This window comes from Dendropsophus ebraccatus, chromosome 2 (assembly GCF_027789765.1).
Source record: "Dendropsophus ebraccatus isolate aDenEbr1 chromosome 2, aDenEbr1.pat, whole genome shotgun sequence".
Lineage (NCBI taxonomy): Eukaryota > Metazoa > Chordata > Amphibia > Anura > Hylidae > Dendropsophus > Dendropsophus ebraccatus.
Genome location: NC_091455.1, coordinates 52,760,673 through 52,783,171, shown reverse-complemented (window position 1 = coordinate 52,783,171; position 22,499 = coordinate 52,760,673). Strand labels below are relative to the sequence as shown.

The following is a 22,499-nucleotide window of genomic DNA, read 5'->3' as shown; positions in this document are numbered from 1 at the left end:
ACACCACCAGGTGGAGAAAACTTTATAGCTAAGTATGTCCTGCTGCCTCACATCTGTTTGCTTCTTTTTATTTTGTTGCACTTGTTACTTTGTATTTATCTAACTATATCTTTTCACTTAGCTGTTGTACGTGTACCTATTTTTTATTCATTCTTAGAGTCTGCTATAAAAAAGCTGCAAACGCTCTGTGAATAGACCCTAGGTTTCTGATACTTAAAAATACAAGGCATTTGAGGAATGAGAAGAGAAAATACATAAATACAATGAGCTCTTTGAGCACTACTATTGGCCAAAATATTTATTTTTTATGTAATTTTAGCCAATAGAAGAATAAATCTGTCTCTTTAATATGCTGGCTAACCTGGGGTCACACATGTGGACAGATGTGCTTTAGGTTTCACACACACATAGGCACAGACTAATAAAAAGAGAGCCTCCCACCAAAAAATAAATAAATAAATAAAAGTCGTAACAAAACCAGTAAATGTTACAAAATAAAAAATGCCAACAAAAAGCATTTAAGTCATTGGGATCAGTGGGCCTCCCTCAATAAACCTGGTCTCCCATTAGCAACCAATACAAGATTATCTTGCATAGTGTAAACATGCTTTGGGAAAAAAAAAGCTGGACTGTGATTGCTTATGGGGAACAAAGTAGTGCAAAGTTTCACTGTCATTATAACTTTCTATATCAACAGAAGATGTGATATAAAGTTTGTAATTTATTTTCATTACTTGGTTTTTTTTTTGTTTAGTTATGATGCTGTAAAACAAAGCTGAACTTACCAGAAATCCAGGTCCAGTCTCCAGAAGGCAGATTTTCCGACTTGTGCTGGTTGTAAAAAAACAGACTAAACACAGGAATTCTGGCCAGTACAGAGAGTCACGGCTCAATGTGTCCATCAATCACTTGACTGCCTTCTCTCTGTGAGCGCTCAGATGGCCTGGGATACACAGGACTTCCTATATTTAGACTCTTTGGGGGGGGGGGGGGGGGTGTCAGAACACAGGAAGTGCTGTGTTTTCCAACATAAAATAAATAATGATTCTGCAAACTTGTTCTATATGACATCTACTGTTGATTTAGATTCTTTAAATTATAACGATAGGTACACTTTAAATCATCATTGAAAGAGATGCTTTTAATGGACCTCGAACCTTGTCGAACCTGCCGCATTTGATTTCCGATGCCTTCCCGGTCTGTGGGGAAGGAGGAGAAAGCCCGGGTACTGCCTGGAGTTCCAAGATTTAGCCTAGGTAATAGGCTGTATCCCGGAATTCCAGGCGGTACCCGGGCACTCTCCTCCTTCCCCACGGACCGGGAAGGCATCGGAAATGATCTGATCACTGGCCCTTTTACTTGGCCCATGTAAAAGCACCTTTAAGGAGCTCTGAACAGTTGACTACAGGTTCCTTTAAAGGAGAAGTCTGGCCAAAATATAACCAGTTTCTCTGGGGTTCTGGTGTGGCCACAACCTGGTGGGAAGCATCTGCTAAGCCAGTCAGTGACTGCAGCAGTGTCCCGCCCTAGTCACTGATTGGCTGAGCAGGAATTCCTGAGCTAGATCGTGATGTGGCAGGAGGGGGAGCTGCAGGAGGCCGGTAGCGGTCAGGGAGCAGTGATGCAGCACTGCGGGGGCACAGGAATGGGTAAGTATTCATTCTTTAGTATGTTCCTGCTCTGCCGTGACTGCTATGTATTTTGTGTTTTGCCTGGAATTCTCCTTTTAATGTGAAAATCAATTTGTAAAGCGTTTTCTCGAACTTTTGATATTGATGGCTTAGCTTTAGGATAGGACATCAATATCAGATCGATCTGCCCTCACAGTCAGCTTAGTGAATTGCCTGTGGTACTCTGGGTGCTCTTTGTTGTTTATCAGATGCTCATTTGGCAGTGCCTTCCCAGCCAGGCCACATAAACAATCCTTGCATCGTTTGTGCAGCCATTTAAGTAAATTGCTATCAGCACACATCCCGTTTACACAGGATAGGATCAGCATTTTCCCGCTCATTGGCTGATTGCTGACACTTTTATGCAGGCAGATTATTGGCTGAATAAACATTTCTAAGAACACTCGAAGCCATAGTCAGCCTGTGTAAATGAGCCTTTAGAAAAAAGCCAATGTCAAAGTCTTAGAAAACTGATCAAACCCTTTGTAACCCTATTTACCATAACATCAAAGATCCAGCCATACACATCGCTAATGCACCCTCAATTCCTGTGAATAGTCAGTAATTTTGGGTGCCTGTATAACGCAATGGGTGATATAAATTTTCTCATTGGGCTTTAGTGATCATGTATCTGGATTCCCGGTCACAGTCATGGTACTGTATTATGTTCTAAGCTATATGAAGAAGGAACTGTATGCTGACCTCATGATACATATGAACAATCACTGACTGGGGGAATAAAGTTAGTAATGTGAACAGTAAAAACATGGGAAATAGTTGTACATTGGATCTGTACACAGTGTGAATGAGCTTTTAGTCCTTTAAACATGTGACCACCATCTAGAATTATCTGTATTTTAAATGTGAACAGGTTCCATTATGACAATTTAAGGGTTAATTCAACAGTTATATCTCAAGTGCCAAAGATTCTATTTGCTTTCCTTTTATTTGCAATGTTCCTCACCATGTAATAAAATTTATGCTATTAATCATTAGCCTTTGATTTTTTATTTTCTTTAATGTGCCAGCCCAAAGGCCTACAGTATACTGTGTGAATATAATGACTGATGTATACAATTTTTATTATTATTTTTATTATTATTTACAATGTTTTATCACAATGCAAAGTTAGAGAAGCAAATAAAAATGACAGCTTTGTTCGCACCAAGTTACAGCAGTAAGTGAGATGTATACATTGGCATACTGTAAAAAAAAAAGTACACATACACAATCCTCTAGATCCATGAAAAATCTAAACTTCATTGTGTATCAACAGCGTAAAACCAACACATTTCAGAAGCCTTACATTGTGGTTAATCATAGTTCTCCAAAATATTATGGTGTGTGCCCCAAATAATACTGCACATTGTCTTCACCCATACAATTTACATCATAACTGCATGTTTCTTAGCACATTGTGTCCCAGATATGAAATGCTGCACACCACATGGTCCTTTTTCATATGTGGGACCCCCTGCTTCCTTGATATAAATTACATGGATGTATACAATGTGCAATATTGTTTAGGGCCCGTTCACACTACGGAATCAGCGCAGAGATTCCACTTGGAATCCCCACTGCCGGACTTCACGCCAGATCCCACCTGCTCTTTCTTTCAATGCGAGGCCTCGCGCGCCTTAACTCTCTGCAGTTTTCTGCTCAAAGAATTGACATGTCAATTCTTTTCGTGGAGAGGTGGGTTCTGAGCGGAATCTCCACGCCGATTCCGTAGTGTGAACGGCCCTAAGGATGATTAAGGATGCTCTAAGGCTTCTGAAACACGTCAATGTGCAGCGATATACAAATAAGTTATTCCACAGCACAAATGAGCAGCAATTTTCAGAACAAAAAAGACACAGTAGAACTTGAGTGGAGTCAAAGGTGAGCCACCAGTGTAATTTGCTGATCAGTGCTCTGAGGGTGGGACTACTACAATTTGCACATCAAAAAGGAAAGAATTCACAAAAACAGCACTGAGGATAAAAGTAAAAAAAAAAAAAACATTCTTAGGCGGATTGCTCCACCCCTCCTAAAGAATATAGAGACGGCTCTCTGCAGTAGCGTCACTTCGGCGCTCATCACTGCAAAGAGGCGGATACATTTTCAGGGGCCAGCGGAGATGCTCGCTTCACTGAGGGTGCCAGAGCTCCTAAGCCATCGCTTTAAAAACACATACTGTATGGGTGGTCACTACAGGGGATAAGCTTTAGTACTGATTGGTGTATATTATAATCTTATAGATGCAGCTTGTACTGCAGGTTTCAGCCGATTTGTCATACTCTTTTATTGGAGACAAGGAACAATTCCAGGTTGATTGCGTCTTAAAGGGAACCTGTCACCCCCCGTGCCGGAGTGACAGGCTCCCGACCCCCCGTTAGAGCCCCCTATACTCACCTAATCCCGCCGGGTCCCGCTTCTGGAGGTGGTCGGGTGATGAAGATCTCAGCCGCAGCAGCCCGGCGCGCGCACTGAGAGATGAGTCCAACACCCATAGAGAATGACAGGAGAGTCCAGCGCTCCGTCATTCTCTATGAGCATTGGACTCATCTCTCAGCGCGCGGGCCGGGCTGCAGCGGCTGAGATCTTCATCTCCCGACCACCTCCAGAAGCAGGACCCGGCGGGATTAGGTGAGTATAGGGGGCTCTAACGGGGGGGTCGGGAGCCTGTCACTCCGGCACGGGGGGTGACAGGTTCCCTTTAAAGGAATTGGACACACTATGGAAAATCTATTTTGCAGACTTTACTGAACATTAGAAGCACTATACACCTGAGACTTCATTAGATCAGATTTTATACCTTGAGTTTTAAAGCGGCTACGCTAACACAGAACAATGGTTATTTTGTGCCCAAGTGTAATAATACAAAAAGACAACAAACCATTTACTTTCTCTTCATAATATCAATATTTTATTTGAAAAATACAACAAAAAAGGAACAATAGCAAAATAAAAAAGCACAAATTACAGGTTTTAAAACCTTCATTAAAAAAACATTCCAAATTCTGAACTGAAGACACAAAACAACATGATACAAAATACACAATTTTATCCTAAAGTGGTTATCAATAGAGATGAGCGAACCGGGTTCGGGTCGATCCAAACCCAAACGTTCTGTATTTGATTAGCGGGGGCTGCTGAACTTGGATAAAGCTCTAAGGTTGTCTGGAAAACATGGATACAGCCAATGACTATATCCATGATTTCCACGTAGCCTTAGGGCTTTATCCAACTTCAGCAGCCACCGCTAATCAAATGTCAAAAGTTCGGGTTCGGATCGACTCGAGCATGCTCCAGGTTTGCTCATCTCTAGTTATCAAGAATTAGGAAAACATGGCCACTTTCTATCAGATACAGCACCACTCTTGTCTCCAGTTTGTGTGTGGTTTTGCAAATAAGCTCTATTCACTTCAATGGAACTGCAAAGCCCCCTTAAAACTGGAGACATGAGTGGTGCTGTATCTGGAAGAAAGTGGCCATGTTTTCTCAAGCCTGGACAATCCCTTTAAGTTTTGAATATTAGTTTACGCATATTGAACTCTTTTACCAGTGGGCTTTGTGACTCGTATATAGGCGAAGGGTAAGTCATTCATGTTGTCTCTTGCAGCAATCTTAGTAAAGTTTCTAATATGAACTAAATGTTATAAGATATGTGCAAATAGATAGAGGTTACGCAATCGATATAGGTCAGTGACCTTTCATGAAAAGTTTTAAGAATTAATATTGTGACACCTCTAATAGACGCCTAGAAAGGCAAAATCAAATGTATAACCCATAAAAATGTCTACATAGGATAAGGCAAAGTTTATTTAGTTTGGTATATTAGTGTAGATTATAGCGTCATGATGGACGGATTTTGGTAATGCATATAAAAAAAAAGTATAAAAGCCGGCCCTCAATCTGTGGGAGGGTAGCAAATGGCCTGTCATCCTGTTTGTATGTGCTGTTTCTCCTGTGTATTTCTGTTGTTGTGCTGTCTTGAAAAACTTTTTCGAAATGTTTGCAAAGATTTCCAAGACTCATCAATCTGCTTCAGACTACACCCTGCAGCTCTCAGGATCAAGAAAATCGCAACGCTCAGCGAGAGTCACACTGTATAGTGCAATCCTGGACAAACATTAGCTGCTCCAGAGCATCTGTAGGATATCTGAAGAGGATGGAGATAAAGGAAATGATACAGGCTTCTGAGATCAGGGCTCTTTGCAAAGTTATAAAATCATGTTTGCCTTCCAAGCAAAAGTGTCATAGAGGCTATGTTGAGCTGCAGTATGCACACATCCTCTCTCCCCCACTCTTCCCTGGTCTGTATGATTGATATACTTGGTTTGGCTAGGCAGGGAGGGATGAGGTATGCATGCTGCAGCTCAGCACAGCCTCCATGACACCTGAGCTTAGTTGGAAAACATGATTTTATATCTTGGCAAACAGCCACCAGATAAGATACAGGTATCACTTGTTTTATCATCCTATCAGCTATTTTCTATCATCCAGCTATAAATGGACATTCATTTCCAGAAAAAAAAAATTGCTGGAAAACACAGAAGAGAGATAATCAACTAAAGGTGGTCCGTCATTAGTTTTTCATGTGGAATATAAATATGGACCACAGACCCTATATAACTGATGGCGGCTTACATTGTGGCCAGGACATATAAGCCAGGGTCTGCTGTATGGAATAGGGTCGACCTTTGCACCCTTCTATTGACTACTGCGCAAGACCCTATGTATAAGAGATGCCACTAAGTGGACTAAGGACTTTACCCAGCATGAACGTCCAACAGACCCCCAACCCCCCTCCCCCTTACAGCTCATATACTTACAATAGCTTTCTTAGAATCCTGAATAACAAACATGTCTCATGATGTGGAGATAGAAACGGATTTTGTTCTGGGTTATGAAACATAAGTCATAAGACAGAGCACATTATTCCCACCCTATACTGGGTAAATATAATACATTTATTCTCTATTACTGTTGGTAATCGGGCTCTTAATTCAAGTGCATGAATAGAGGACACAGATGATGACATATTCATGTTTTTCTATCAGCCGCCGTATGAGCCTTAGTTCATCCATGATTTAAGATGATGAAGCAGCCCACACTCCTATCACCGAGAGATCAAACAGAAATATATAAGATTACCATCAAACACAGCGACATTGCAGCAGCGAAGGGAGTAAACTAAAGACAAACTGCACCTAATATATTTACCCGGCAATCTAAATGGAAGCAATTTTAGTGCAGTGTATGATAAATAGTTTATAGAGTAATCCTGACCCAAGTGCTCAATCCATTTACTGTCATAGGCGGAAAAAAGAAGTGTCATTATATACAATACAGAAAAATGAATGCAGAATATACAACTGACATATATAGCAGCATTAAACCATAATGGCTCGCTCATACATTGACTCATTTAATGCCCCTTTTTCCCCATAAATAGCTCCTCTAAAATGCAGAACTGATGGTGAACAGATATAGCAGAGCTAGGTTTGTCATGAAAACAAAGTACAACACATTGTGAAGTTATGATTGTGGCTGGCTTGGTTATTGTGAACTCTCGGATGCTGCAATAGGGGCAATATGGATCACTCTGCTATGGGGGCTCTGGCTCTATTACGGGAAGCATTATGACCTCTTAAAGGGGTATTTCAGGGTTAAAGTTTTTTTTTTTTTTTTGCTTTAGTTTAGGAAGAAAAAGTCCTATCCTTCTATTAATTTCATGTTGCACTGCAGTCAGAGGGAATCATTGCCAGAGTGTATATACATAGTATACACTCCGACTGGGATCCCTAGCGGCAGTTTTGTGCGGCTGCTATTCATTGACTGTTCAAACAATAGAAAGTCCGGCAGTGGCCACACTCTCAATTGTGTGCAATGGTGAATTAGGATGCGGGCACACACGGGTGCGCTCGCATCCCAATTCAATAGAATTGAAATTCATCCAGCCGGTACTGCAGTACCGGCCGGGATGATCTTCACGGACACCAGCCATTCTGTGACTCGGCCAGGTCACAGAACCACATAATGTAAACCCGGCCTTAACAGAACTGAGCACTGCAAAACGGTATATTCCAAGGTCAGAATTCAGTCCTATAATTAACCACTCATGTCTCATGGGTGAATTGCCATCCAGTACAGCATGTGAGAGATGCCCCTGGACTCCGGGATAATTCCCAATGCAGAAAATATTACAGAACTGAGCACTGCTGCTTGTAAATATTACCGTGGTACTACATTTGTATATGCCTCTTGTACGTTGTACTGCATAAAGCAGAGGGGTGAAAGACCAGGCGGAGAAGGAAACCTCGACACAAAGCGGTGCTCAGTTCAGTGGATGCCACATAGGGAGAGGAAAAGTGTCATCCTGAAAAGCCTGTTAAGGGTATATACAAAAATTTAATGGAAGGACTGCCTCTTCCCGCTGGATCCACATCTAACACGGATTAAAAATGAAGATGAACGATCTGGGCCGAGGTTCGGGTTTGTACCAACTCCAACCATTGGCATTTGAATCCCACTGTCTGCCAACTCTGTGGGGAAGGTGGAGACAGCCCGAGTCTCTCCTGGAAAACATAGATACAGCTTAGGTCATAGGCTGCACCCGTTTTGTAGGTGGGACTAAGGCTGTCTCCACTGTCCCTACGGACTGGGAAGACATCAGACATCAGGATTCAAATGCCGACAGTTTGGGTTCCTGTGAACACAAATTATGGCCCATCTCACTCATCTCCATTTAATGAGAAACAAAAAATGGCTAATCATTTCTCTATTACACAGGGCGATACTGGCCTGTTTGCCCAATAATCTTTCCATGTAACAGGGCCCAAAGTATTGAACTTTATATACTTTATAGTTGCCTGAGCTATTTTACCAGCATTTAGCTATATGATTTACAGTAAGCCCCATGGCAACAATAAACAGGACCTGTTCCAGTCAGATAAATGAGAAAGATTTATGGGCATGCTCAGTGACCTTTATAGAGGTCATTCTCTACAGGTAGGGGGACACTGCTTTGTGGGCCACAGCTATTGTTTTACCTCTGCTATCGATATACTGGTTTCGTCTTTCACTGTACTCCTGTTTGTGTTTATATGGAGAACACTTTTGTGAAATTATATGTACAAAACAAAAAGTCTCTGTTTTTTTTTATTATATTTTTTTAGGCTTAGTGGCCAGAAGGGAAACTGGAAGATTTCACGATTTTTTTTTAAATATATGTAGTAAACTTTAAAAAAAAAAACTAAAATAATAAGCTAAACATACAAACTAGATCAATTTTTGATAACATATTCCCTTTAAGACACCCAGCTTCAAGACACTGTTAGAAGGTCTTTATTACCATGTACTTTGATGTCTTTATATGCAGGAATTCAATATACAATGATTTTATCATCTGTATTGATTTTTACATGATATTTTCCACCAATTCCATTTCCTGTCTTCACATTACTTACATCTCCTTGACCTTAGAGAGAATAAATATCTATACTGTGTCTGTATATATGAAACAGAATTATTACCAATGTGTATGAACCCTGGATAAGAATTTATGGGCTATAGATGCAACATCTTAGAAAACATGCCCGACTAATGGAACTCTGCATCCTGAAATAAAACAGAGGACGTTAAACCTCACAATCATTTTATTGTAACAATTGTATCATACAAAACTAGTGTGCAAATGCCATGTGCAAATGATAAAGTCTGCTATTTTTTTTTAGATATTAAAGGGGTTCTTCAGGATTAAAATAATTTTCCATAGCAACACTCTTGTCCATGGGTTATGTCTGTTATCGGAGTCCATCCCTACTGGAGGTAAATGAAATGAAATAGAGCTAAGCTGCAATACCAGACACATCCTATGGAAAAGAAAAATGGTATTTCTTAAAAAAAAAAAAAAAAAAAAAAAAGTAAATAATAATCCTGAACCATCCCTCTTTTAATGCTATGTAACATGACCAGAGGATGAGTGATGATGAGTGGTGAGTGGTAGTCTGACAAGGTTTGTGAGTCAAATGGAGAATTCAGATAGAAGCAATGTAAGAGTTACATATATATACTAGTTTAGTGCTTCTACCTTAAAGGCACAAATGGCAGCATAAACTTGGGGAAAAAAATGCTGAACAGAATGGTTTATTACATACTTCATTCTATTAAGCCGTTCTCCTGACATGCATGACAATGGGCTTTCTACCACACCACTCCCTCCACCTGTCTACAGACAGCATAGCATAGACAACTGCCAATCAGTGCCTGGTGGGTTGAGTGTGTTGGTGCTCATGAATATCCAGAACTACTGAGCACACACACATATAATAGAGATGACTACTTATTGCCTTGTTATTCTGGAGGATATCTGCACAGAAAAATGTAAGTGATACATCATTCTGTTCAGCTTCTCTGTCACTAGTCTATGTTACCCTTGGCCATAGATGGCCATACACATTCAATAACTGTTGGCCACATGATCAGTCGGCCAACAGTTATCTCTCCTGTCCACTCCATACACATGAACATCCCGCAGGGCATCTGTCATCTGTTGGTGGAGTCTTGGGAAGGGTTCCGCTAACAGGAGCATAAGGTTAGGTTCACATCACAATTTTGCAATCTGTCTCACTGTATCCATTTTGCAAAACATACAGAAAAGAGTGGTCAACCATGTTTTTGTGTACATTATAAAAGGTAAAAAGAGAATATGGATTTGTACAGATAATGTAAGTCCATGGAAAATGGATCAAAATGGATGGCATACAACATCATCCATTTTTACCATCATCCATTTTTTTTTTTCTTCACAGAACGGATTCATTAAATGGACAGCAAATTCATGATGTGAAGCTAGCCTTAGTAGTGTGGGGATCCTTTAGAGTCAGGTTTGTCTTCTAGTAGGTTTCCCCTAACAACAAATCAACTTTTCTGGAGGATCCAAGATTTTCAAACAATACAACCTCAGGGTGGTATTACACGGGACAAGCAGGGCCCGATAATACCTGTAAACAAGCAGCGATCTGCTAGATCGCCGCTCATTTACTGGGCCTATTACACGGCCCGATAATCGTTAAACAAGGGCTGCAAGGACATCGTTACCGATGTCCTTGCAGCTCTTGCTTAACTATATACATTACCCATCTACATTCCAGGGCGGCTGCTGCTGTCTTCTTCTCCCCGGGTCCCGCACGCTCTTACGTCAGAGTGGCATGTCTGCTGACAGGCCACTCAGCCAATCACAGGCCGGGACCGCCATGGCCTGTGATTGGCCGGACGGCCTGTCGGCTGACAGGCCTCTCTGACGTTACAGCGCGCGGGACCCGGGGAGAAGAAGACGGCAGCAGCAGCCCTGGAACATGGATGGGTAATGTATATCGTTAGTCGCCGCCCACGCACCTCTATTACACGTATCGGTGCGCGGTCGGCGCCCGACAAAAATAGGCCAGAACCTATATCAACGATCAGCCGATGATCGGTGTCATCGGCTGATCGTTTTATTTATTACATGGAACGATAATCATCCGAATCGGGCCGATTCGTCCGATTATCGTTCCGTGTAATAGTACCCTCAGTATCACAAATCCCATACACACAGAAGTGCAATTCTGTGGATAAATAGCAAAACCCCACTAAGGAAATACCCACTTAATATCTATAGCAAGGGTTGGAGAAAATACAATACATTTTAGGAACCAAGGGAATCTATTAGCACAATCTATTATATACCATGTAGAGTCCACAGCACACCAGCTCTGATAGTACAAAGGTGTATTTTATTCCAAAAGATGGTGAACAGATGCAACGTTTCGACAACCTCCCGTTGTCTTTCTCAAGAATGCTTGAGAAAGACAACGGGAGGTTGTCGAAACGTTGCATCTGTTTGTTCACCATCTTTTGGAATAAAATACACCTTTGTACTATTAGAGCTGGTGTGCTGTGGGGCTCTACATCTTCTATTTGCAGAATCCTTGGCCTGAGGATCTATTCCCTGAGCACCCGCCACATTGGAATTGGACTTGCGGCTTGTTTTCTATTCTCTATTATATACCATGTACAGACCTTTTGGTATAGGGTGAAAGCTGCTGACACTCTAAACCATGGGTCTCCAAACTGCGGCCCTCCAGCTGTTGCGAAACCACAACTCCCAAAATGCCTGGACAGCTAAAGCTTTGGATTTGGTTGTCCAGGCATGATGGGAAATGTAGTTTTGCAACAGCTGGAGGGCTGCAGTTTGGAGACCCATGCTCTAAACACATGTATGCTTTAGTTATTGTATTACAGATATATGCACAAAAATCTTTTAAGTGACCAAGGATGGTCCCAAGCTGCTCACTGTACCCACCTCCTAATAAATAGTCATCATGGGCTATGCTGCACAGTAAAAGTACTTTTATGGCAGTCAGTGACTCTTACTTCGAAATTACACGGGGACTGAAGGGACTTCAGTGTCATCTAATGCAAAAAACACTAGTTCTAACTTTAAGATACGTTGGCTCCTATGATTCTCCCTGGACATTATATAGCAGCCATTTCCTAAAGTATGGGAACACTTACGGGAAGCATTATTATTATACACTGCTTTTATACAGCCTCTGTAAAAGGTGTCTATTAAGATTATTATTTTTACAAAATGTCCTATAAAACCATTTCCTTTCTCCTGTTAGCTGATGAAAAGAAAAATAAATTGTAGAAATATATTAGTAATTGTCACCAATCTAAAAAGTAACATCAACAAAGCACTAGTTCAAGCAATAATTTCTTGGGATCCACTGTCACCATTGCTGTTCATTTCATTTTCGAATACGCAGCTCCAAATCCCACTTTTGACGTAGATTTCAAAGTTGACATGCTTGCTTCCGACATTGAGAAGAAGTACTATGTATCAGAGCCAGGTATAGTGTGCCCGCTTTAGGAGGAGCTCCTCCATACCAATGTCAGATGTTAGGGAGCTTGGACCCCATTCACATTTTGGCCACATGTCGTAGGTATCAGTCTGCAACCTGTAAAAAAACTATATGCAATCTTCCCACTGGGCCTATTGCTATAAATACTGTAGTCTAATAGTGACTATGTTCAGGCCATTTGCCAAGCGTATTCTTTATTTGTGCAGCATTTAAAAGCGAGATCTGCTGTTTTTTTTTTTTTGTCAGATTGCCAATGTATACTTACACCATGTGGCTATAATGTAACATAAATGGCTCTTTACAGAACTTGAAAAAGGTCTACATGCAAAAAATGTTCCTGTGTCTCCCCCCCCTCCAGCAATATTACCCGTTAAGCAAACATCTGACACAGTTGGCTCTTAAATTTCTTATAATGATGGCTGAAAATAGTCAACACTGTCTCTATTATTATTAAAGGGGTTATCCAGTGCTACAAAAACATGGCCACTTTCTTTCAGAGACAACAATGGTGTATATTCTGAGCAGAGACTGGTTACAAGTGGTGTGCCACAAGGGTCTGTTCTGGGTCCTATTCTTTTTAATATGTTTGTAAGTGACAGGAGAAGGTTTGGTAGGTAAAGTTTGTCTGTTTGCTGACGACACAAAAGTAAGCAACAGGGTGGATATTCCTGGAGGTGTCAGTAATATGGAAAATGATTTAGCTTTGCTAGATAAGTGGTCCAAACAGTGGAAATTGAAGTTCAACGTTTCCAAATGTAAAATAATGCACTTGGGGAGGAGAAATCCTCTATCCGAGTATCACATCGGCAGTACTGTGTTGGAAAAGACTTAAGAAGAGAAGGATTTAGGGGTAATGATTTCTGACAGCCTTAAAATGAGTCACCAGTGCAACCAGGCGGTGGGGAAAGCTAATCGTATGCTGGGGTGTATAGCTAGAGGTATAACCAGTAGGAAGAGGGAGATTGTGATCCTGCTGTATAGAGCTCTGGTGAGGCCACATCTGGAATACTGTGTCCAGTTCTGGAGACCTCACCTAAAAGAGGATATTGATAAAATAGAACGGGTTCAAAGACGGGCTACAAAAATGGTGGAGGGTGTGAGGCATAAACCATATCAGGAAAGAGTTAAAGATTTGAATCTGTATAGTCTGGAGGAAAGACGGGAAAGGGGGGACATGATTGAAACCTTTAAGTATGTTAAGGGACTAAATAAGGTTCAAGAGGGGAGTGTTTTTAGTAAAAAACTGAGCTCAAGAACAAGAGGACACAGTGAGAGGTTAGTTGGGGGAAAGATCAGAAGCAATGTAAGAAAATATTATTTTACTGAAAGAGTAGTAGATACCTGGAACAAACTTCCAGCAGAGGTGGTTGGTAAATCTACAATAACAGAATTTAAACACGCCTGGGATAGACATATATCTATCCTAAGATAATAAGAAAGAAAATACTAAAAGGGCGGACTAGATGGACCCAGTGGTCTTTTTCTGCCGACAATCTTCTATGTTTCTATGTAACACGACTCTTGACTGCAGTTTAGGTGTGGTTTGCAATTAAGCTTTATTCACTTCAATGAAACCCAGTTACAAAACCCCATCCAAGCTGGAGACAAGAGTGGTGGTGTCTCTGGAAGAAAGTGGCCATGTTTTTGTAGCGCTGAATAACCCCTTTAAGTCTAAGTCTATACTGGGATTGAAGCCAAGTATTAGTAAAATAGAGCTCCAGTTTTGGTAACAAAATATCAGGAAAAATAAACATTGAACCCATGTAGTACGGCAAATTTTTTTTTAAAGTATTGTACTGCCCCCCAAAATTTATACAAATTAGCAATATAGACTTATTACAGGAAATGCTTATAAAGTGCTTTTTTCCCTGCACTTATTACTGCATCAAGGCTTCACTTCCTGGATAACATGGTGATGTCACGCCCCGACTCCCAGAGCTGTGCGGGCTGTTGCTGCTTTAGAGGATGATGGCAGGGGGACACTGAGGGACACAGGGCACTGGAGGGACACTGAGCATCTCTCTGCCATCATCCTCTCCAGCAGCCACAGCCCGCACAGCTCTGGGAGTCTGGTCGTGACATCACCAATTTATCCAGGAAGTGACATCACCATGTTATCCAGGAAGTGAAGCCTTGATGCAGTAGCAAGTGCAGGGAAAAAGCACTTTATAAGCATTTCCTGTAATAAGTGTATATTGGTAATTTGTATAACTTTTGGGGGGCAATACAATACTTTAATAAAAGTTTTTCGACAGACTTCTCTTTTAAGGCAGAAATGTAAATCTTTTTGGAAAAACTTAGACATGCAGGGCGAGCTTCAGCATTTCTTGTTATGTATTAGATGTTGTGCCACAATGCTGTCCATCAGTGGAAGCTGTGAAGTTAAATTTATCTCACAACAATGTTAAACATCAAGCAATAAACAACAGGAATAAATGTGCAAGAACTAAAGCAGCAAAAAGACTGAACTGGTAGAACCCAGCAGTGTTGTGGATCGGGATAGGAAAGATGTGCCCAATGCAGTGGGTGTGCAACCTAATGACAAGTCCCAAAGGTAGGGGGGGATGTGGATCTGTAATATAAACTACAGAGTCTACAATAAGCTAGAGAGCCAACGGCCATTCAACATCTACCTCAATATGCAGACAAACATCACTGTACGGTCAGGCATTGTGGTACATCATTTTCAAGGCATCCAGAGTAACTGCACCAGGCTTACAGTGAGGTTACATTCTCATCACTGCTCTATGGTTACATTCAATGAGTTTTAAAAGTTTATGGCATATATATTTCATAGTGAACAAAAAGGACTGTGCATTATTCACTATAAAAGAACAGCTTAATATTCATAATAGGCTGCAGTACATATTGGTGGTGGGTATCTGGGTAAGTGAGTAAAGGGTGCTGCTAACAGTGTAAAAAATAGTTTACATACAAAACACAATTCTAGAAAAAAAATATAGTGGTTTTCATAAAAAAAAAATAAGAGCACGTGAACTATATGAAATTCCTTCAAAAGTCTTTAGACTAACACAAATCAGTTACACCCTGTATAAAGTATTCAGTATCAAAGAAACAGAAACTCATACAAGTAGGCAGCAAAAACAACGGGAATAGTGTAGGGCTGTAGACAGTAACCCTTATCCTTCACATATTGGACCCTGTAAACCTCTTCTGATGGAGACTAGATAGCTGGCAGTGTCCGCCGTTGATGCTGTGTTAGCTCCGGATGCCAAACGTCCACAATAAAAATCAGGCGGTAAGAATTAGCATCCTGCCAAACTTCATGTTCAAAAGAGTCATCAAATATGAGCACTTTGCCTTCTTCCCATGACCTGTAAAAATAATGGCAGCAATTTAACTTACTTAGAACTTACTCAGGACATCTCACAAGAATGTATAAAGACTTCATTGGGGAAGGGGGGGGGGTTCTCTATAGCTGGATTAAAGTTGGTGAATCTACACCTGACCTACCTATCCGAGCCACACATAGGAGATGTAGGCATTAGAGATAAGCGAACCTCAAGTACAGGTACGTCCATAATTCAAAGCTTTGTTGACAGGTCCACACACATGCATACCTACTAGAGATGAGCGAACCTTGAGTAGATTCAGGTTCATCCAAGCGTGAGCTCTTGGCATTTGCTTACTGGTGGCTGAAAGAGTTGGATGCAGTCCTAGGGAGACCTGGAAAACATGGATACAACCTATGGCCGTTTCCAGTCAACCTTAGGACTGGATACAACTGCTTTAGCCACTGGTAATCAAATGCAGAGAGTTCACATTTGGACGAACTTACTCCTTTATCAAGAGAGAAACAGATTGCTGATCTCAGGGAGACCAGCTAAACAATAACACTGCCGGCTGCTAGTGAAAGTGCTCAATGCAGTGAAATCCTAGGTGCATTGCCCCCTGGAAAATATGAATATGCAAAAGAAGAACCCGTGGAGCCTCACTGAAGAGTCTCAAAACAAAGGACTAGCCAGATATCCCTCCTGAAAGGACCCAGCCAAGGGGTGGCTCCTGTAAGGAAACCACCAAAACCACTATAAGTCAATGTAATGACATGGTAAAAAACCAAGGCCAGGTAACCATCCACATACAGCTGTTTCGGGGTGTTGCCCCTCATCAGTGTAGAGCAAGATTCTGGCTAGGTGGAAGCAATGCCTTTATCAAGAAGTTTTACTATCTTCTCCTTATAAAGATTATACGCTGATATAAATTGCAAATTTGAGTGTTGTGGTTTTGCTAATTATTTCTTTGCATATCTGACCAGGCTACGAACAGTTCCTCCTATCTTCCTTGTCTTAATCACATATTAGGCAATAAAACATTTAGTCATCTTTTTATAGCCTTCTGCTGCTTTATGAGAGTTAATTATCTTTATTTTCAGAGCATCAGCTGCTTAGAGGAGTTCATGGATGATGGGAAAAACCACAACATCCTGAGGGGGCTCATAGGTCACAGAATTTATTAAATTCCAGAATTGTCCACACTTGACCTCTATTAAAGCCTCACAAGTTAATTACATTTCGAAACCTTACAATTGGGGAATTTTTTTTTTTTTTTTACAAAAAATATAATGTGAAAAGGGTGCCAAGACGATATATAGTGTTAAAGTGTATGCGGAAAGATAACAAGTAGTACTTGTTATATTTTCATATTCCCATACTCTTTTTTCATGGAAACACAAGACGTGAAAAAAAGCTGAAAAACCACTAGGGGATATAAAAGATTAGCTGAGATAGCATGTCATCGACTGCAAGGATTAATACAATAAAATCTCAGCTTAATTGGAGGCCTTAAGGAGAGCTTTGATGCTGTCAGCAGTGTTTACTTATTTATAAGGTACATGCTTCACTTAAGCCGGCTACAACCGTGCTCGAGAAGACAGCCTGGCATCGCTGGCGAGACAAAGAAAATTGCAGCTATTGGATTCTTCAAGAAAATAAATTGAGGTGCAGAACATCTTCTCAAGTTTACAATATTTATATGGTTAAGATCAAAATATTTGTAATATTTTACATAAATATAACAATTCACCCTTCGAATCCAGCTCCTTTACTGGTTATATTGTTCTGCAGGGCACAAATTCTGTTTTGCACAAATCACCCAGACAGAATGTTAGGGCACAGCTGCCGGATAAATGCTAACTCGGTTAACAGGTATTCTACCCGACTCTGCCACAAACACCTTAATAATAACAAATACAGTATAAGAACAGAGAATTGTGATGCCAAAGAGATACTCGTAATCCTAATCTATATGTCAGTCTGCTGAAATCTTCCCAATGTTCCTCGCTTCGGCACATCTTCAAACCCAAGCTTGTCTGTCAAAAATTCCTGTAGGTTCAATATACTACAAACTACTGCCGATTTTGATCATATTGCTGTTGCTGAAGAAGTGCAAGAAAAGGACTGTGCGGGATGTAATTTTATTTATTTATTTATACAGTACTAAGAGAACAGATCTCTTGGCTATGACTGCAATAGTACTGTATACAGCATGAGGAAAGTTTTAAGGGAAAGTGCCATCAGAAAATAATCTATTGTTTGAAGTGTAACAAAACTTTTGATTGGCCCGGGTCTGAACACTCAGATCATGATACTGGTCATGATAACAAGCGGGATAAGGACCATGCTCCCGAACGGTCTGTTCCTTGCTGTGTGTCAGACTCATCATGTGACACAGAGCCGGGTGAGGAGTCGGATCTTCTCCTGGTTCGTTCTCATGATCGGTCAAGGTCTGAACACTCAAAAACAGGAAAGTACACATACTCCCTCCAACATACACACGATTAAAACCTATTCTACTCTAGCAATGGCATCCCTTGGGCTCACATTAAGCACTCAGACACGAACCAAACAAGAACTTTGACATGTCAAAAGTTGTTTTTTTTTTTATGACAGTGGCACTTTAAAGCAAATTTTTGTTTTAAGCAAATATAAAAAAAGACATCCTGTTTGTGATCATAAGAAGCTGGAAAGTGATTGGTACAGAACTACAGAGAAAGGTGGCATTAGTAGATAGAGAAGACAATATAAGCCCAGGCTTCCCTCCCCTATAGAATGATCTTCGTACAGGTCACAGAGCATGCCTCAAAACCTGTCCCATAAAAGGAATAGTGTCTGGAAATGTGGGGCTTGCTGTAAGGCATATGATTAAAGTAATACTGTCACCCCCTAGCTTTATGTGTAGTGTACAGTGTCACCCAGGCGGGTTGCCGTGAAGCCCCATTAAGGTGACATTGTCCACCAATGAAAGTAAGCAATTTAAGAGCAGAATTATACAGGTATACATCAAATGTGCAGCATTTAAGCTTGTGGATGGTATGGAGAACAGCACACAGAATAAGGGGGTGACACTATTACTTTAAGATCTGTTAAAAACAAGATGTCTGCACCCAAACTTATGTACTAAAAATAAAATTATTAAAAAAAAAAAAACAGATTAGAATTAGTATCTTTTTCAAGCTCTAATCTGGAAAAAAAAATGTAGGCAACGCTTTTACTTTAACTTATAAATGTAAGAACATATTGATTATTTATGTAAAAGCATTTTATTGTATAGTTAGAGATGAGTGAACCTTGAGCACACTGGGGTTCTTTTGAGCCTGAGCGTGCAGCATTTGATTACCGGTGGCTGCAGAAGTTGGATACAGTCCTAGGGAGTCCTGGAAAACATGGATACAGCCTATGGTTTCAGCCACCAGTAATTAAATGCTGGGGAACCACTGAATCCCAGGTCCAAAAGAAGGCATCAATTCACTATAATACAACTGGAGGTATTGATCCCCTCAAACGCCTATATTCCCCAATGGTAAAATATAACTTTTAATTATTCTCCTAAAATCAAGATATATGCAAACAACAAACACACAAAGTGAACAGTGGTTTAAAAACTACACACTGTCTGCATAAAGTGCCAAAAACAATTGCACTTTACCCGCTAGTGTAGCATCCAACAGTCATGCAGTACCCCCGTCGGGGTTACAATCAATTCAATTTACTTACACACCGGGGATAAAGCTCAAGACACCCTGATGTGTATAGGAGCTCTAACGGTGCACTAGATACTGGCTTGTCAGACTAGATGGGTATCCTGTCTAGACCCACAGGAGCGATTTTACGCGATACGCTGCAACTAGCTAGCCCCCCATTTTTCAATAGTTATTGTCAAGATTAAAATGAGGCTAAGTGTAGTATTAAAAGGCCTTCAGTCTGACAGGTTTCGTCACTATACGTGACTTTATCAAAGACTACAGTTGTAATAGCCATAATACTACACTCTGCCTGACTCTAATCTTGATTTTAGGAGAATAATTAAAAATTATATTTTACCATTAGGGAATATAGGCGTTTGAGGCGATCAGTACATCCAGTTGTATTATAGTAATTAAATGCTGCACGCTCAGGTTTGGACAAACCCGATGTTGCTCGAGGTTCACTCATCTCTATCTGTAGTGTATGTATATGTATAGTGTATACAACCTACAGGCTGGGCTGTCCTGCTCTATGGTGAGTCTGTCCATAAGATGGCTGACATGGAGGAGCATGAGACCATGCCCCGCCCTCAGTGTCCACCATAGGCATGTACAGGCTCAGTGTTGGACGCTTGGGGATGGGGAATGGTCACATGCTCCTTCATGCTCAGTCATCTTATGGACAAAATCACCACAGAGAAGGACAGCACAGTCTGGAGGAGGGGAGTCTGATTCTAGCACTATGAGATACACAGGGAGCTGCTGTCAGTAAGATCCATGAGTACAGTAACAAATACTGTACACTGAGAAATTTTACCATAAAATGGCCAACCCCTTTAATGATGTATTCTTTTCCACAATTTTGACACTATTTTTCGGCGATTGCACAATTTACTGCAAAATAGGGTCAAAAACATTATTAAAGGGGTAGTGCTGCGTTTAACATTTATTCAGTAAATATATACTTACTGAATTGCTGTCCCCCCCGGCCGCCAATTGCGGCTGAGCAGATGATGATGCGGCAGAGGGGGGCCGGCATTAGGGATGTCTGGAGCGGTTCAGCCGGCCTCCCGAAGATGATGTCGTCGACCCAAGATGGCGGCCGGGGTTGGTGAGTATAATGCACCATACTTCCGGGGTGGGAGGAACACGGGGAAGGGGGCCATTCACTTAAATAACACACATTACAAAGTTGTATAACTTTGTAATGTATGTTATTTAGTGAATAAATGTTAAATGCCGCACTACCCCTTTAACGCAAAATAAATGCCATGTGTGAACACAGCCTCAAATTATAATTTACTGCCTCCATCCAGATTTGTTAGCAATCGTTGCACAATAGATGATTGTCCTGGCACCAATATAAACAGCAGCCATGATGCTAATGTCAACAGAGCCGAATATATTCAAATATAATTTACCAATGTTCCTTCTCTCCTCTCTTCCTCCAAAAATTAGTTTTACCAACACTTTGCAAAACCATGAGGCACTAAAATTAAAACACAATAAAAAAAAAATGTAATAAACCAATATGCAACTTGTAAAAGATACCTGGTATTATTGGCGCATCTTATCTTGCACCCTTGGCTTGGTATAACTAAACCCAAGTGCATTCGTAGTCTACAATTTGTTGGTCCTGTGTGAGGCCACACGTGAGTCCCTGGGTGCATCACAGAATATTTGATCTGTGGGAGAAAAGAAAACTATATTTATTAGGCAAAGGATTTGACTGAAAAGTTGAGCAAACCAGAATGCTTGGTATTTAATTCCCCGTGGCTGCAGAAGTTGGATGCCGCCCTAGAGAGTCCTGGAAAAACAAATAGTTACCGCCGTAGGTTGAATCAAACGCCAACCATTTGGATGGTGTTACCAAACATTGTGACAGATCTGTTCAACATTAGCGCTGACCTCAACAAGACAAGTGGACATGTATAGCTTTAAGTTCCAATACATTCCATGTCCTGCATAAACTACACATCGATCAAAAAAATTGATATACCTAATGAAACAGTAATGGACCCATACCTGTCCTCTGCGGCATCCAGTGGACTCAGGGAATCTTTCTAACAAAGCACACGTCTTAGGTGCGGCTTTACAGGATTTCTCATTCTTTCGCCCTATCACAAATAAAATAAATTTAGCCATGAATATATACAGCCCGTACTGTAATAATGCTGCTGCCCTGGTATAATGCCAATGGTCCATCCACACCCCCCTAAAGATTTTCCTGGCAGTCACATGAAGATGTTAGGGCCCTATTCCACGGGACGATTATCGTTTGCATAATCGTTAATGATAAACGATCCAAAAGACCGCTATTACGAAAGACCTGAAATCGTTCCCCCATTTACATGGAAAGATAATCGTTACTTATGATCGTTCTTGCGGTCGTCTTGTCGTCGATATTGTGTTCGTCACTACTGCGAACGACCGAACGACTTCTTATTCAATGTGAACGATTTGCGTATGAGCAACGATAAAAATAGGTCCAGGTCTTATTAAACGATCAACGATTTCTCGTTCGGTCGTTCGTCGCTAACTGCTATTCAAACAAACGATTTAATGATAATCTGAACGATAATCGTCTGGTGGAATAGGCCTATATAGCCTAGATAAGTAGTGTAGTGACATGCCAGACTGTTCGGATTCAGCAATGTTTTCTATACTTTTTTTTTTTTATTTTTTTTTTTATTTTTTTATTTTTTTTAAGGGTTAACATTCTTTTTATTTTATGATCAAAAAAAAAAAAAAAAAAAAAGAGAATTAACAAATAACAGGAACAATTCATCTAACAAAAAACAAATACATACATCAAATTCATAAATAAAACAGAAAACACCACATATAATACAACCTTATCACCTTTTACCCACTCCCCCTCCCCCGTCCGCTAAGATAGGGAACAAACAAACAAAAAAAAAAAAAAAAAAACATCAATAATATTTTTTATACATA

The 22,499-nt window shown here is 40.6% G+C and overlaps 1 protein-coding gene across 4 annotated transcripts in view; it reads right to left on the bottom strand.

Annotated features, from left to right (window-relative positions):
• Positions 1-14,768: 14,768 nt before the first annotated feature.
• The window catches only part of ASPH (aspartate beta-hydroxylase), a 144,608-nt gene continuing 136,877 nt past the window's right edge, over positions 14,769-22,499 (bottom strand). For 2 of the 4 annotated variants that reach the window (XM_069957539.1, XM_069957540.1), the window contains 3 exons: positions 21,570-21,661; positions 21,096-21,229; positions 14,769-15,897 (listed from right to left, as the gene is read on the bottom strand). In XM_069957539.1, the coding sequence (XP_069813640.1) occupies positions 15,747-15,897; positions 21,096-21,229; positions 21,570-21,661 (377 nt within the window). In that variant the 3' untranslated portion in view covers positions 14,769-15,746. The remainder of the gene's footprint in view (positions 15,898-21,095; positions 21,230-21,569; positions 21,662-22,499) is intronic. The other 2 variants (XM_069957541.1, XM_069957542.1) reach the window with 1 other exon arrangement.